General features: G+C 38.1%; 1 protein-coding gene across 25 annotated transcripts in view; it reads left to right on the plus strand.

Moving 5' to 3' along the window:
• The window catches only part of LOC122554240 (receptor-type tyrosine-protein phosphatase F-like), a 465,745-nt gene that overhangs the window by 266,211 nt on the left and 182,107 nt on the right, over positions 1-17,427 (plus strand). For 13 of the 25 annotated variants that reach the window (XM_043698934.1, XM_043698940.1, XM_043698943.1 and 10 more), the window contains one exon: positions 3,242-3,352. In XM_043698934.1, coding sequence (XP_043554869.1) covers positions 3,242-3,352 — 111 coding nt within the window. Of the gene's footprint in view, positions 1-3,241; positions 3,353-16,527; positions 16,540-17,427 lie in introns of all 25 variants that reach the window. The other 12 variants (XM_043698932.1, XM_043698931.1, XM_043698941.1 and 9 more) reach the window with 1 other exon arrangement.

Raw genomic sequence — 17,427 nt, forward strand, 5'->3', positions numbered from 1 at the left:
TATAGTATACTACCTTCAGGATACTGTAGCTTCCTTCAAAATCTTTCAGTTATTCCAGCAGTTAATACACATTTTTGTAAGAGTTTAGGCTTAGAAATGCAATTAACACTGAATATATTGAAATTTAATATAAAGTCTTGGTGATGTACAGCACAGACACACACCCTTTGGTCCAACCCGTACTGTCCTTATGCTGTTCTAGGGATTCACTCGATTCCAGCTGGGTGTACCTGACATATGCCTCCTTTTTCTCGACTAGAGCCTCAATTTTTCTATAGTCATCTAGCATTCGCTGCATCATCAACCTTTCTCTTCACACTGACAGGAACATACTGTTTTTGGACTCTCGTTATCTCATTTTTGAAGGCCTCCCACTTACGGCTGTCCCTTTGCCTGCAAATAGCTGCACCCAATCAACTTGTGAAAGTTAGATTACAGCAGATTAGATTCCCTAAAGTGTGGAAACAGACCCTTCAGCCCAACAAGTCCACATCAACCCTCCGATGATCAACCCACCCAGACCATCTCCCTCTGACTAATGCACCTAACACTATGGGCAATTTAGCACGATCAACCCATCTGACCTGGATTGGGGGAGGAAACTGGAACACCCGGAGGAAACCCACGCAGACACGGAGAGAACGTGCAAACTCCAAACAGACAGTCAACCGAGGCTGGAATTGAACCAGGTTCCTGGTGCTGTGAGGTAGCAGTGTTAACCACTGAGCCACCATGCCGCCCTAATACCATCTTGTCCAAAACCATCAAAATTGGCCTTCCTTCAATTTGCAACTTTATTTTCAGTATTATCTGATAGATCTTTTTGAATTTGGCTCTGACCTGCTAAATTTCAGTCCTTAGCTTTGTGCGTTTGTCAGCATTCTGTTGGTTACTAGCTCTGCCATTTTGGACCTGTAAAATCATATTTTCCATCTTCTTATGAAACAAAACAATGTCTTAGTTCTAAAACACCTGCTAGAACATTTAATTTACACCCCAAGATCCATAAACAAGCTCGGACTTACTAAATACAAATGGTCAGATGGATTTACCAGAAGTTTCTTCCTCGGATTACCTTGAAGTTGCAATATGTTACAGTTATTACATCATTCAAGTCTAAAATGAATATTTCTGTGATCTAATCATAGAATTTTCAATATGTTATACTGTCAATGATTCAAATTTGGTAAGTTCCTGCTTCATGGTTCCACATTTATGTTTTTTCTGAAGTGTGCACTCACTTCAATAATTGATCTTAAATGTACGACTGTGTCGGAGCTAAAGCATCAATATAGCCACTTAACTGTCTAATAATTTTAACAATTTCTGTGTATCATTGGGGTGGAAATTGAATCATTAGGGCTGTATTCCAACAACATGCTTGGCTCCCGCCCCCCCAAAAAAGTGGTTAGTACATAAGAGCTGAACTAGTTTGAGTTTGCACAGTCATCTGTGTTCTTGAATGGGAAGTTTGTCATTATTTGCCCATTCAAGTTTCACAAAGAACTTGCAGTCAATCTAAATCCAGTATGGGATGTAAACAAAGTGCTGTGTGCCATGGTTTTATATTAATATCCTTACTAACAAAACAAAAGGAATAACTTGATTTTATTTTCTTTTACATCTGAAAGTAAGAAACATGACTGGGCTAAAATGACAATTTCTTTGCAAGACAGCACAAACCAAGATTTGATTTTCAGGACTTCAAATAGTGTTTCCATCAGCATTTTAAAACTAAACTAATCCTAAAATAAAACATTAGCTTTTTGATAAAGGATACATTGATATTCTTAAGCTTTGAAGCTTTTATAGGTGTATGGGTAGTGCAATAATAATCTGTTCATACCACCTAAGTTATTTTTTTATATTTCAGTGGAGAGATTTTAAAACAGGAAGGTTGCAACCACCAGTGAGGAAGCTCTCTCACAACTGATGAGTGATTGGCTTTCTTCACTTGTGGCATAAGTCCTGTACTTCCCAAATCCTCAAAGTTGTCCCTGCATGGCCAGTTGGTCATATTCCATAAAACCTATATTGACTAATAAAATATATTTATAACTTGTCTCTGTAAATATAATAAAGCTAAGATATTGTTTTTTACTAAGGGTAGAATAATTTGGTCATAAGGTTGATCTGAAATATAACCAACTAGAATGAAAATTCTTTTGTAGATTCAATGTTTGATCATTCCCTGAGGACTGATGTTCTAGTCAAATTGCAAACTCAACAGTCAGTATTTGTTTTATTATACTGTTGGGCGACATCTTCTTAAAATTTCAGAAGAAATTGGGCATTCTATTCAGTAAAGCAAGTCTGCATTTTGTGCTTCAGTTTGTTTATACCTGTGATGTATAGATTAAATCATCCCATTTTGTGTAAAACAAATCTTGCCACCTGAATCTAAGTAAAATGTTTTCCTTAGTAAATTTTCACTGTGAAAACTTTACATTTTATGACCATCCAGCTTTAGTGAAACTTTTGTTGTACATTATGTGAAACATGATGGCAGACAGAAAAATATAATTATCTGAATTACACGCAGTGTAAAGTTTCTTAGTTGAAACTTACTTAAAATAATATTGTTAACTCCCAAGATTCAGTTATAAGTTAATGCAAACTGTTGACTCTGAATTTCTCAATTGCTGGATGCAGCATATGGTTTACCATGCAGATTTTCTCATTGGCTGTTTAATAACTACAGTACTCTCCACATATTTTATGCAACTGCACAAATGTCCTGATGATTCACCATGCAAGGGTTGAAGTACGAGTCATCACATACATTATCTAAGTGTAGAATAAGGAGTGAAACATTGTCAATGTTGTGTTAGTAAATATTCTTACATATTTATTAGTGTGGAATTGTGAAGCTGGTTGAGGGTTAATATAGAAAGTAGAGTAGTGTTCCAAAATTGGTTTAGTTCATGATTACTTAAATAGAATGTGTTCTTTTTAAATTGATTTTTAAACATACACCTTAGTGAAATCAATGTAGGAACAAAAGCAGTTTTGTTTAAACAGAAGATATTAGTCCAAGGGTGCTATAAATTATTAATTAATTTTTTTGTGTTTTCATTTTATTCCTGTACACTTTGGAAATAAAGGGGCAATATTTGCTTTTTGTTTTTAATGACAACCCATCCTTTTCCACCACATGAATTTCTCACATTTTCTGTATCTCAAAGTTGAATAACTTGTCATTGTGCCAGAAATAACCAGAGCTGTTTGTGTTTTTGTACAGGAGCCTTGCAAATTGAAAACAGTGAAGAATCTGACCAGGGCAAATACGAATGTGTATCAACTAACAGCGCTGGAACGCGTTACTCTGCTCCAGCTAACTTATATGTCAGAGGTAGGAAGTGCACTTCTTCAACTTGTTCCATATTTCAGTATGCTGCTAAAAATGTCTAGGTTGTGAGAAAAATTTTATGAACTATTATTTCATTAGATTTATCCTTTTTCATGCTAATGATCAAATTATTTTTATGTTGAGAATTGACTCACCTTTTCAATATATGTAAACACACAGGGTATCACGAACATCTCCATCAAGCAGCTGCAAAATTGGTTGCTTTGTGTCTTCTAACCAATCAGAATATTGTTTTAAGTATTTAAAACAAAAGTTCAATGTTTCAGCTTTTGGTTTTTGTTTATTGTTACTTTTCTGAGGTTTCTCTTTATCAAAAGGAAATTTGAATGGTCACTTTATCAGAATACCAGACTTATGTTTGTTCAATAATGTAAATGATAGGTAAATCCCATATGAAGACTTTATCCCTTTCAAAGTCAGTGTTTAGTACCTCCGCTAGAGATTCACTTGTGTTGTTATTTCACTTTTTCTAAGTGGACTGTGCTAACTGATTACTTTTAATTCAACTAATTTATTCTTTTTTTTGGTTAAAAATTTGTAAATTTCATTTTAAGTATGTCATCATAAATGCTTTATCATATGTTCCATCTATATCATTGCAATCCTGGAAAACAATCAGATACTTGAACTTCAAGAACGTGGCATTTAACAACAGTAAGGAAATTGAAACAGTGATTTCAGACTGCTCATTGCTCTAAAAATGAAGCAACAGTGGGCAAAATCTAGTATGAATTTGTCCTGTCCAATTCGAACAATTTTCAGAGTTCATCAGTTGTTCTTTATGATGGGGCGGTGCAGATTGTTGGTGCCAGAGTTCTCATGTGAGCAAACAGTAACGTAATACATGAATATCATAGTTATTTGACATCTTGAAGATTATAACATGATTTCCTGACCTTAATTGCTGTATTTGCTCCATTCTGTGAAGAGGATTTAGGCATTGCATTGCATTTATTTCTTCATGGGGTACTGAAAGGAATCGTACTCTATCTGATGATAGAGGTGCAACAGATGGAAGGAATAAACAGAGTGCTGAAGAAAGTCAGCAAGTCTGGCAAAGTCTTTAGAGAGAGAAAGAGATTTAATGGTCAAATTCAATATGATTCTTCTTTGGAACTGAATAGGGAAGGAAAATGATGGTATTTTACGCTGATAAAAAAAGGCAAGTGGAAAAGATGGTGAGGGTGGCCAGAGCGAAAGATAAAGGGAGGGTTAATGAAGTAATATAGATACACAATAGGTGTTAATAGGAGGTGTAAATAGTATAAAATAGGGTCAGCTATGCTGAGAGCAAAACCATGGAAACAGGACACCTGATTAGGAGTGACAGGGAAGGCACCAAAATGGAAGGCAATATTCATAGTTTGAAATTGTTGAACTCCATGTTGAATCCAAAAGACTGGAAAGTGCCTAAGCAGAAAAGTTTTATACCTACCAATACATCCTATTCTATAATCTAAAACTTTCCTTTACGACGAATAGTTCTTTCTTTATCTTTTGCTTTGGCCACCATCACCATCTGTTCCCCTTGTTCTTCCTTCCCTTTTGCTGAAAGCATTAAAATCATAATTTTCTAGCTCGTTCCAGAGTGAAGAATAATCATATTGAAATGCTCTTTCTCTCCTCACAGACATTGCCAGACCTGCTGCGTTTTTTCCACATTTACAGAACTTTGCTTTCATAGGAGTAAATAGAGCTTCTCACCTCTCCTCCCTCCATCCCTAAATAGACTATTTTACCTGTTGAAGAACATGAGGTGGATTTGCTTTTCCAAAGAGACAGTGACAAGAGTTGGATTTCACAACTAAAGAATGGGACTTTAGCTGTGTAATCACAGTCTAACTTAAGGAAGCACAGCAGCCCATTTGTGTTCAGCAAAACTGCTGAAAAAAGATAAACGATCTGCTAGTCTGTGTTAATTCTATTAATTGAGAGAATAAATAAGGGTTCGAGAACACCTGAAACCTCCTCCTGAGAATTCAATCATGCCATAAAATCTTGTGCATTTTACCCGGCAGTGTTTCAGCGTAATTTACAATGGTAATGCCCTGAAACATGAACCTCATTCTAAGTTAATGACTCAGATTTAGGTATACAGAAACAAACACAAATTGCTGGAAAAACTCAGCAGGTCTGGTAGCATATGTGGAGAGAAATCAAGAGTTAAAGTTTTAGGTCTGGTAACCCGAGGTTACAGAACGCAATTTCAAAATTTGCAAACACACAGTACTTGGAAGTATGTGAAGAACACAGTGATGGGCTTCGGAGTATATAGGGCAGTGGAGCATTTCTTGAGATATACTGTTAAAAATATCATTAGTGCATTGTGTCAGGTTCACTATCAGTGCTTGGATAAATTCTTACTTGACATATACAATATTCAACTTTTGGTTCACATAACATAATCCAATTGATTTAATGGACACTTCTTGGGCTCTTGTACACTGTTCTTTTTATGTTGCTGAAAAACAGTGTTTGCTATAATAAAATGGCTAGTTGAGTAAAATTTAACCAATATTGAATTTCTTGTAATTAAGCCAAATTGTCCTGCGACGGAAAACCTTTCTTTTGTTCTGCCGCTACATTCAGGTCCCTATGATGGGCAGAACAGTGGCTCGGTGCTTAGCAATGCTGCCTCACAGTGCCAGGGTCAGAGGTTCGATTCCACCCTTGGGTGACTGTCTATGTGGAGTTTGCACATTCTCCCGTGGGTTTCCTCCAGGTGCTCCGGTTTCTTCCCGTAGTCCAAAGATGTGCAGGTTAGGTGGACTCACCATGCTAAATTGCCCAGTAATGTGCAGTCTAGGTGGATTAGCATGGAAAATGCAGAATTATAGGGTAATGGTTGTTGGTCTGGATGGGTGGTTTGCTGTTCGGAGGGTCGGTGTGGACTTGATGGGCCAAATGGCTGCTTCCACATTGTAGGGATTCTCTGATCATTTTATCCTCCCCTGACTTGATATACTTAAGAATTTATTTGATGTTAGAATAAAACTTCTTTAAATGTCATCATTAAAATGGTATTGCGTAGGGACACAAACCTGGCTTATATTCATTTTGAAAACTCTCTACAGACAACATCAAGATTTTGTTGGTTTCTGGCCAGCCTCCAATCATTGAGTTAACTGTTCCATCAAAACAACAACACCATGGGCAGAATTGTAGAAGAGTCTGATGTAGACTACGGAGAGATTTGTGGCAGAATCAGATGAGAGGTCTGACAAGACCAATCTAGATGTCAGGAGCAACTCGTGCCATCTTTTGCAGTTTTCACACTAGCATGGCATGTTTGTCACTAAGCAGCGGCAAGTTGCTAATTAAAGGGAATATTGATTTTTAAATGCAATGAGGATTGCCCAATTTGCCTCATTAATATTCAGCTCTGTATCTTACCAAACTTGCCAAACAAGCTAGATGTTGAGAAAATTCAACACAGAAATCAAAACGGATACCTGGCAAACTCAACTCACTGTTTGCTCCAAAGGACCCTTCGTTTGAACACTGGGCACAAATATCTCAGGTCAAACCTTCTGAAGAAGGGTCACTGGACCCAAAACACTAATTCTGATTTCTGTCCACAGATGCTGCCAGATCTGCTGAGTTTTTCCAACATTTTCTGTTTTTGTTTCTGAATTCCAGCATCTGCAGTTCTTGTGATTTTTTATTTGTTCAGTGGAGTTAGCCTTTGTTCAGGGGGTCCTGGCACAATAAGTCAAGGGGAAACTTCAGTACCAATCTGGGGGCTTGGTAAAGGTCAGTCAGCCACTTGGGTCAGAGTCAGAGTTGCTCTCCACATAAAGAGCGATGATCTGAATGTCAGGGACACCATTACATGTCTTTGAGTCTTTCTCCTCTATAGTTGGCCACTTTCCTTCTGAAATGAGGAAGAGGCAGATATTAAGAGAGATGAAAGTGGGTGACAGTTGTTATTTTTGGTACGGGGAGGTTTTTGAAGCAAATTTATTAGGCAACATAGATGACATGCAGGATTGGTACTGTTTGGGATGGAATGGCTGATAGTGAGGGAGATGCATTAGTGAGACTGGTGGCGCATGAGCCATGGTAGGTAGTGGTACATTAGCAGAGGTCGAAATTGAGTGACTGTGAAGCATCGAAGAGAAGATGGTTGCCCATATGCTGGCAGAGTGGAGTCAGTTAATGACTTTCTTCCTTCACTGATGGGCATTCCTCCAGACAGCTGAGGCTGCATTGACCTGGGTGGTATCTTCAGACAGGCTGATGTGATCTGGTGTTGCGGCTTCACTGCTGGTCCTGGAGGATATGGAATTCCCGCATCCAGTATAAACTCCAAATGATTTCACCCTGTCCGCCATGCCAGGGGGCAAATATCAGGAGCAATGAAGGTAGGTCCAGACTGACATTGCTTGTCCAGGTGCACGGCAAGCTTTTAAAGGTATTGCAGGTGCAAGTGATGGAAGACATATCTGCTGAGTGGCAAGTTGTCTCGGAAATAGTGTGTGGTAAGGTAGGGCCAGAAATGAATGTGAGTGGTGACGTAGGTGTGAGATAGGTGATTAATATGGCAAGTTTGGTAAAAGCTGGTGAAACATTTCACTCGGCTTCACAATGGAAACCTCTCCAAAAAAAAACTTAATACAACTTAGACTTAGTCAAAATCAAATTAATATTTAGCCCTATACTTATGCTCATTTTCTGAATAAATCATCCTCTCCTAGCTTCCATTTCCTCTTCTGGCCTCACTCTTACCAAGAATAGCAATATTCATGTCTGTTACTTGAAGTTTTACAGTGACTTGGTTTCCAGCTTTAAATAAAATTCTGTCATTCTATGTTGCTTTTCTGCACACTTTACCTCTAGATTTTAGCCGTCTGTTCTCAGATTTAAACCTCCCTTTGGGATTTGGGCAAGCATTGCCATGAGTGCGCATCCTAAACCGAGTCAAATCTTCCATTACAGCAGCATTGAGAGGAGCCTATTGCAAGGTTTTCAGGGTCATCGTTATAAACAACAGCATTTTTAATTAGGTTTCATTGCTAACTAAAGGATGATATTAAGTAACATTGAATATTTTCCAAGATCACTGACCATAGGTACTTCATCAGGAGAGTGCCTTGGATGACTCATCTTTCTAATGTCCACTTTCACAGCCATTGTCCATTTACTAAGATTATCTACCTCTTCTATCACTTAAATGTCATGCACTTAAAGGGATGATGTCCCCTATTTAGACTGACAAATCTGATGTCCCCTATTTACTCTTGACGGACGCTATAAGGTATCAAGGTATGGCGGCTCATGCACAGAAACAGCTGATTAAAGGCAGAAGTAAGAGCTGAGGATACTGTGGGATCTTAGTGAGCCCTACCCAAGTTTGATATCTTCGAGTGCATGGCTGACAATGACAACACTCAGTTCTACCTCTCTGGATCTTCCATGACCCTTCCGCTGCCTCTTGCCAGATGGCCTGTAATTTTTTACTGTTAAAAATTGGGAAGGTGAAAGCCATCCCAAAAAGTAAAGAACTGTGGATGCTGGAACTCTGAAACAAAACCAGAAATAGGTGGAGAAATGCAGCAGATCTGGCAGCATCTGTGATAAGAAAGCCGTTCACCCTCCCCCACCCCCTGTCTTCAGAATATGTACAGCCTTTTCCGAGCTACAATCAGTTGTGAAGAAGGGTCACAGGATCCATAATGTTGACTCTGCTTTCTGTCCACAGGCGCTGCCAGAATTGCTCAGTTTCTCCAGCAATTTCTGTTTTTTGTTTGTGAAAGCCATCCCTTTCAGTTCTACTAGTTGTTTATCTTTGGCCACTGTCTTGAGTTGAGCCACATTGTTTATACCCTCTTTGTCCAATTCTCTCCATCACAGAAGTCATCAACCTATAATTCTTTAATATTGCCTTCCTTCACTTTAATCCCTGTTGCTACAATCCTCAAGGATGGCTTTGTCCTCTCTCTACAACCTCATTTCCCCTTCCCCCACCTCACCCTAGTTCTAAACTTCCAGCTCAGCACTGTCCCCATGACTTGTCCGGACTTGTCCTACCTGCCTATCTCCTTTTCCACCTATCCACTCCACCCTCTCCTCCCTGACCTATCACCTTTTCCCCTCCCCCACTCACCCATTGTACTCTATGCTACTTTCTCCCCACCCCCACCCTCCTCTAGCTTATCTCTCCACACTCCAGGCTCACTGCCTTTATTCCTGATGAAGGGCTTTTGCCCAAAACGTCGATTTCAAAGCTCCTTGGATGCTGCCTGAACTGCTGTGCTCTTCCAGCACCACTAATCCAGCATCTTGAGATTTGACTACTGCAGTGCTGTCCTGGTCAGTCTCCCATCCACCATCTTCCTGATTGGACTTAGTGAACAACCAGCTCACCAGTCATGTTCATTCCTATGACTAATTTTTAACTCCTAGTTCTTTGAAGGCTCTGATTAAAAATTCTGATCTTCGTGTATAATGTCTTTTAGGATTTTGTCCCTCTTACATCTATAACCTCCACCAGTCCTTCAACTATTAATTTCCTACCAGCTCTCTCCATTACTCCATCCTAACCAATAAGGAGTTGCTAAGTGGATAGTATAACCGACCAATTTACAAAAAGAGTTCAAATTCTTCCTCTTTTAATGTGCGGATTGTTAAATGTTGATCTGTTGTTTTTATAAGATCTCTAATCTAGCAGCATATTAGGGTAATGAATTGCAGTGACAATCAGTGAACTGATTAATGTATTTATCAAACAATAACCTTGAGATTTTGTCTGCTTTCAGTCTCTGTATAATTAAGCCTATTTATTTTTGTAAATGTGACTCAAAGTTAAGTTCAATGTTAACAACAAGTAACATTTAAAGGAAAATCTTCTTTATTTCAGGATGTCTGCATTACAGGATGTTAATTGAAAATGATGGCATTAAATCTGTAGAGAAAGACTTGTATTTTATATAACATCTTTACTGCAATGAAACAATGAAAGGTAGTTCATAAGAACCACAAAGGGAGTTGTTAAATCAACATTCAAAAGCTCAGAAAAGGGGCATAATTTAACATGTCTTAAAGAACAAAGAAGAATGCAGCACAATACGCCTCCTCCCCCACCCCAAAAAACCCCACACCTTGAACCTGGGCCCCCAGTAATAGACCCCTTCACCCTAAGAAAAGCCTCATACTTTCCACTCTATCCAGGCCAATCAACATCTTATAAGCTTGAATCAGGTCGCCCCTCAACCTTCCATTTTCCAGTGAAAATAAATCCAGTCCATCCAACTTTTCTTCATAGCTAAAATCCCCATACCAAGTAACATCCTGGTAAACCTTTTCTGTACTCTCTCCAAAGCATCCACATCCTTCTGGTTGTGTGATGACCAGGACTGTGAGCAATATACCAAGTGTGGCCTAACTTGTTCTGTAGAGCTGCAGTACAACTTTGCCTATCCTTGTACTTGATGCCCCTTCCAATGAAGGCAAGCATACCATAGGCCTTTTTTACTACCATATCTACTTGTGCTGCCACCTTCAGTGATCTGTGGACCTGCACTCCCAGGACCCTCTGCATATCAATGCTTCTAAGCATGCTGTCATTCACTGTATAATTTCTACTTGTACTTGACCATTCAGAATAATTCACCTCACATTTGTCTGGATAAAGTTCTTAAAAGAGGAAAGCAAGTAAGAGATCTGTGTTTTATTCCTTCATATAGCTGCTGGCTGTTCCAGCATCGTTGCCCATCCCTAATTGGCTTGAACTGAATGGTTTGCAAGGCTATATCAGAGGACGGTTGGGACTCAGTCACATTACTGTGAGTCTGGAGTTGCAAGTAGGCTAGACTAGGTAAGGCTGGCAGTTTTCCTTCCCTAAAGGATCTTAGCGAGTCAGATTATTAATAGTTGTCATGATCCCCAATACTGATTTAGCTTTGTATTCCAAATGTATTAGCTGAATTTAAACTCCATTAGTTGCATGTCCCTGGAATTATTAGTCAAATGTCATTACTAATACACCAGAAATTACCAACACACCACAATCTACCCCTAAGTGGTAAAAGTATTTCAGGTCCTGGGGCCTAAGCAATTGTTCATCAGTGATGGAGCAGTTGTAGTTGGAAATGCCCAAGAGTTCAGAATTAGAAGAATACAAATACCATGAAAAGTTGGGGGTGGAGAGGATGTTGGTGGTGGTGGTGGGAGTGGGAGAAGGAAAGTTGGAAGAGATTGCAGAGTCGGGAAGAGTGAGATCATGAAGAGATTTGAAAACAAGGATGAGAATATTAAAATCAGCACTTTGCTTGACCAGGAGCCAATATACAATTATGAGCACAGGGTCAAAAGTGGAAATGGGGCTTGCTGCAAATTAAGTTTTATGCAGCAGTTTGCTTTATTTTCTCAAGTTTAAAGAGCTCATTATTTGAAGTTTAATTGGAATTTTAATCTAATGGGAGGAGGATGAAACTGATGTAACAGTTTTTGTCCTGCAAATAAATATATACAGTGGGTCCCATTTCATAATACAGTTAGCACCCCTTGTCTGTGATCAACATTCCTGCTTTGGAGCACATGCAGACTACATGACAAGAAGAAAAGAAAAACTTACTATCCAGTTAGTATTATTAATGATCAATGTTTTCATAAATTATAAACCAGTTGAGATCAGATATTTAGTAGTGATCTGCCTTATGATAGGTCCACTACTCCTCAGTTCACCTCTCAAGGTATTGTGTATTTAGCTTTTAATCATAAATTGACCTCATGGTCTATTATCTTGTCAATCCACCAGATTCAGATTGTTACAATGAGTCATTTACAGCTTTCAAATGACCTGTAAATGACTATTTTCATAGATAGTGACAGCAGGAATGCATTACTGCCATTGGCACATTACTATATAGGAAGAGCTGCATTCTCCAGAAGGTAACTTGGCCTCAGTTTAGTCATGTACTGGTAAATCAAGAGCAGAAATGGGGCTGTGTAATGAGATATCCAGAATGAATGGCTGGATGAACACCATCTATTATGGAGGAAAAACAATTCTACTTCAAATTAGATATTCACTCCAAAAGCAAGGCATTGATATTATTTGAAGATTTGGAAGTCTCTTCCCCTCAAATGTTATCTACAATAACAAGGCATAGATATTTTCTGAAGGTGTGGAAGTCTCTTCTCCTCAAGTTATCTATGATTATAGAGGGATCTTGATCAATTGGGCCAATGAGCTGAGGATTGGCAGATGGAGTTTAATTTGGATAAATGCAAAGTATTGCCTTTTGATAAAATGAACAAGGGCAGCACTTATCCAGTTTATGGTGGGGCCATGAGTAGAGTTGTCAAACAGGAAGACCTAAAGGTTCAGGTACAAAGTTCTTTTAAATAAGTAGATAGTGTGGTTAAGAAGGTGTTAAGCACGCTTGCCTTCATTGCACAGACCACTGAGTAAAAGAGTTGGGATGTCGTGTTGAGGTTGTAGAAGACATTGGTGAGGCTACTTATGGAGCATTGTGTACAGTTCTGGTTACCCTGCTATAGGAAGAATATTATTAAATTAAAGAGAGTTCAGAAAAGATTTACAAAGACATCGTCAGGATTGGAGGCTTTGAGGTATAAGGAGAGGCTGGCACTTTTTTCACGAGTGTAGGAGGTTGAGGGGTGACCTTATAAAAGTTTATAAAATCATGAGGGGCATAAATAAGGTATGTAGCATGAGTCTTTTCCCTAGCAAGCATATTTTTGAGGTGAGAGGAGAAAGGCTTAAAAGGGACCAGAGGAGCAACTTTTTCACACGGAGGGTGGTTCAGATGTGGAATAAACTAGCTGAGGAAATGGTTATGCAGGTACAGTTGCAAAGACATTTGGATCGGTATATGATTAGGAAAGATTTAGAGAGATATCAACCAAATGCAGGCAAGTGGGACCAGTTTAGTTTGGAAAAATTGGTCGGCATGTATGAGTTGGACCGAAAGGTCTGTTTCCATGCTGTATGACTCTATGATTCTATCACAGGTAGCACAACGTTGAAGGCAGTTTCTATTTGTCTTTAATTTGAAGCAGTGTCCTGCTAATACAGTGAATTGGAAAAGTGACTTTCAGAACTTGGAGGTTCATGCTTGTGGCTACTCATCGTATACTGTAGCAATGATATGAAAATCCTTCAAAAAGCAATAGCAACTGTCACAACTTGCTTGGGCAGTGCGTAAACATTATTGATTTAAAAGTTTTGAAACAGTAGCCCAGCCTTTGTGGTGACAATGACGTAGCAAGCCCAATCCCTGTTGACTTCAAAATAAGTCTTGCTGATCACACCAATGATTGCTGGTAAGAATTTACTGCTATCACAAAGTAGTAGTGCTGCATCTAATTGTAGCATTCTGTATTGGGCATTCCCAGGTGCAGCTAGAGAGATGTTATCAGACTATCCAAGCAACCAAAGACCAAGAGATTATCACAAATGCGCAGATGGCAGATAGTGAAATTGGAATTCACTGAAAAAATCTGGAATTAAGAGTTTAATGTTGACCATGAATCCTTTGTCGATTGAGAGAAAAACCATATGGTTCACTAATGTTCATCTGGTCTGGCATGTGATTCTAGACCCTCAGCAATGTGGTTGACTCTGGGTAATTGGAAATGGTCAATAAATGCTGGCCTTGCCAGCGATGTCCTCATCTCATTGGATTTAGCGTTTCCTAAATTCAACTTAACTAGGCAAAATGGTCATCACAGTTCAGTTTATGATAATTCTCAATAAATTGGGAATTTCCCAAGACCTTTGTACATGGCATGTCTCCCCTTCCTCCCACAGCAGCCTGCTTAATAGAAACTCCATCCGCTACCTGAACACTGGCACCCCATGCTACAAGATGTGCAATCTACAAGATACAACTTCTTCGACTCACCAAATCTCCATGCTGTGTCCCAAGTAATGCATTACCTTGATCTGAAGATATATGCCCATTTGTCATTATTGCTAGATCAAAATCTTGGATGACCTGACCATACAGCGCCGTGGCTGTGCTTATACTGCACAGACAACAGTGGTTGAAGAAGGCAGCTCAACTTGTCAAGGGAAGTTAGAATGAGCAATATATGCTCTTCATACTAGCAGTACCTAAATTTATTAGTTCAAATAAAAACTTCACAATTATTTATTACATTTATTTTACCACAACAACAAATCACTTGTTTTATTTGTGATGTGTTATTATAATGATATGAATTACACTAATTGTTGTTTCATGACATTATCTAGTTACAATTCAAAATGTACAATGTAGTTCAGTATTTGCATCATCTTTATCATGCCATTAGTCTCCCTAATAATTTCAAGAAGTGATTATATATTCCAATGCAATAAAAAGTCTTTCTAGTCACCTACATAATTGCAAGAATGAGCTTGCCATTGAAACAACTAAGATCAAATGTCTAACAGCTTTTGCCAGATTGACCAGATTACCTCTATGTAATTATCTGCACTCATAAGATTATTGTTCTAGAATGCATAAGTTTGAATCTGCTTCCATTATCCTCGTGTCTTTTCAAAATTGCTTATGGTTGTGTTCAGGAGGTCTCAGTGAACTTGGAAATTGATGCTGAGTAGTTTCATGAACCAGGGTATGCTTGTGCAGTTATTCTATTTTACTTCATGACAAAACCAAACTGGTGAATTTATTGGATCAAAAGAAGAGAGAATTTATTTCAAAGCATAATTCAAGACTTGCAAAATATTTAATGCGTGGTGGTATGTTCTATGCCAGACAAGTTGCTCCAGCTTTAAAGCCTGCTGACATTAGCAGAAGAATTACAAATTGGTATTCAAATTTCGTTAAAATGAAAAGGGAGTAATTATGCTTGCATTTTTCTAATGCCAACCTTTGGAGGAGGGTGAATGCTCTCTGTTTACAACTGGCCTATACCAGATAGGGGAAAGAATAGAAAAACTTGATTCTTAAAAAACATTCTTGAATATTGCTTCTAAACCTATAGTGTTGGAACCAGTGATGCTAATCAAATTCTATTGTAGCTCATTCTATTTCTTTTAAAACTATGCAGCCATTAGTTTAGTGTGATATGCCCTAAGACTTATTTTAAGGCAAATATAATTTATTTATTTCCTTTTTCTTGTTATATGTTTGCTGATCTGTAGCCTAATGCTTGTTCCCTCTTTAAATTGTTATAGCTTTTTTTTGTTGTCACATATAAACGAAAAAGCTATGGTAACCTTGTTTGGAAATATAGGATATTCCAACTTTGTGTGTTTCTGTCACAAATTTACTTGACTTTAACAATGTTTCTATCCTGTACTGTCTGTCAAAATACAGAGCCAATGTGCTGAAAAAATTGATCAAACTTTTTAAAATTATATTTTAATTTAATAGTCCTTTTAAATATTTTATACTGCATATATGTGAAGGGCTGGGAAGTGGAGTAAAATAAAACATACCATATAAACAAAATTGTAAAATGATAAAATTTGGATGGCAAGTTCCAAGTACGGTCAACGCTGTCCCACAGTGGACTTCCAGTCAGTGGCATGTCCAGGCAAATACATTTAACATATTTTCTTTCTGTTTTCAGTAAAGTTGCAACAAATTTATTTTAAACTTTTTTTTAAGTAATTAGAAGAATTTTGTGTTTTTGAAAGTCCAAATTTCAGGATTTTGACCCATTTTGACAATAATTATTGTTTTATTGCCATCTAATGTTGCAAGCCCTGACGATTATTGTTAGGTATCAATTGATTTTTCCACTGTACATAATGCCCACTTGTGCACACTGCTGAAATAGTTGTCTCCTGAAACTATTCTTTTTAATTGTAGAAACCACCACACCACTTCCCAGCCTGGATTTAATAATATAATTTCACAACTCTTCTTTCTTCTAACAAGTCTGCAGCAATGGTATAGTTGACTCTTTTTGAGTACAGAATTGTGCTTTTTTTTCTCAAGGGTCTAACACAGGGTGTGATTATAACATGGCACAACACCATGTGCTGTGCGTGTGTGTCTGGTTTATGAATGTGCATATGTGAAGCTGAAAACCACCGCACTATTGTCTTGTCTTGTTCTTTCAGTGCTGTGAGGATTGATGAAGCCTGGCCTGTTTTTACTCTCTGTGTTTTTCCTTGTCTTTTTATTCCCTCCTCATCCTCATTGCACTCTACCATCAAACCCTTCATCTCTCAGATCAGCGAGAAGGTTGGTCTCTTTCACTTCTTATCCACCTACGCCACGCCAAATGGACTGTCCTATAGTGAAACAGAGGAGAGCTGGGGTTTCTGGCTCCCTGCCAGGCACAGCCTAGCCCTACCTGTTGGAATCTAATGACTTTCTGCTTAAGTGTCTTTAAAAGTTGTGGAAGTGTCAGCGTGCTGCATGTTAATCTTACTTTCAATTCTCAATCAATGGCTCTGTTCTGTGCCATGAGGAAAATTTTATCTGCTCTCTGCTTCTTTCACAGTTGGTAGCTGCATGACTATTACTTTGAAATGATAATCCAAATTTCACCTTCAGCTTTTAAAATTGTTGAGGCAGTTATTCAGATTTTTACATTTGATCATCACAAATACCAAATTACTTCAGATTTCTTAATTTATAATACATTTAAAATATGAAATTGATCACATCCATTTGGAATAGCCAAGCTCGAACGACGCACCTAAAGTGATTTTATAAATATGCAAGTATTAATATTAAAGCTAGAATTATTTTGATGCTACAATGAAGTCACAGTAGTGGAGTAAATAACAACAGAAGATACGAGAGTTACAAAGGAGGTGATCCTGCACTCACAGTATTTTGCTTTTGCTACATAAACAATAGTGTCTGAATTGGAAATTTTATCTATTTGTAATTTGGTGTTCGGCACAAACTACGGTGGTCAAAATGGAATTACCATAGACTCTAATGTATCCCTTCATAGTACAGATCCCTTGGTTTAATGAAATTATCTTGATTCTTAACATTTCTGCTGTTTTTCATAGGTTTTTCGCTTCAGTTCTCTTTATCCTTTTCTCTTTTCATTTTTATAGAACAGTAAAACTGTGTTACTTTGATTTCTGTACAGTTGTCACAATGAGATGTTAG

This window comes from Chiloscyllium plagiosum, chromosome 11 (assembly GCF_004010195.1).
Source record: "Chiloscyllium plagiosum isolate BGI_BamShark_2017 chromosome 11, ASM401019v2, whole genome shotgun sequence".
Classification (NCBI taxonomy): domain Eukaryota; kingdom Metazoa; phylum Chordata; class Chondrichthyes; order Orectolobiformes; family Hemiscylliidae; genus Chiloscyllium; species Chiloscyllium plagiosum.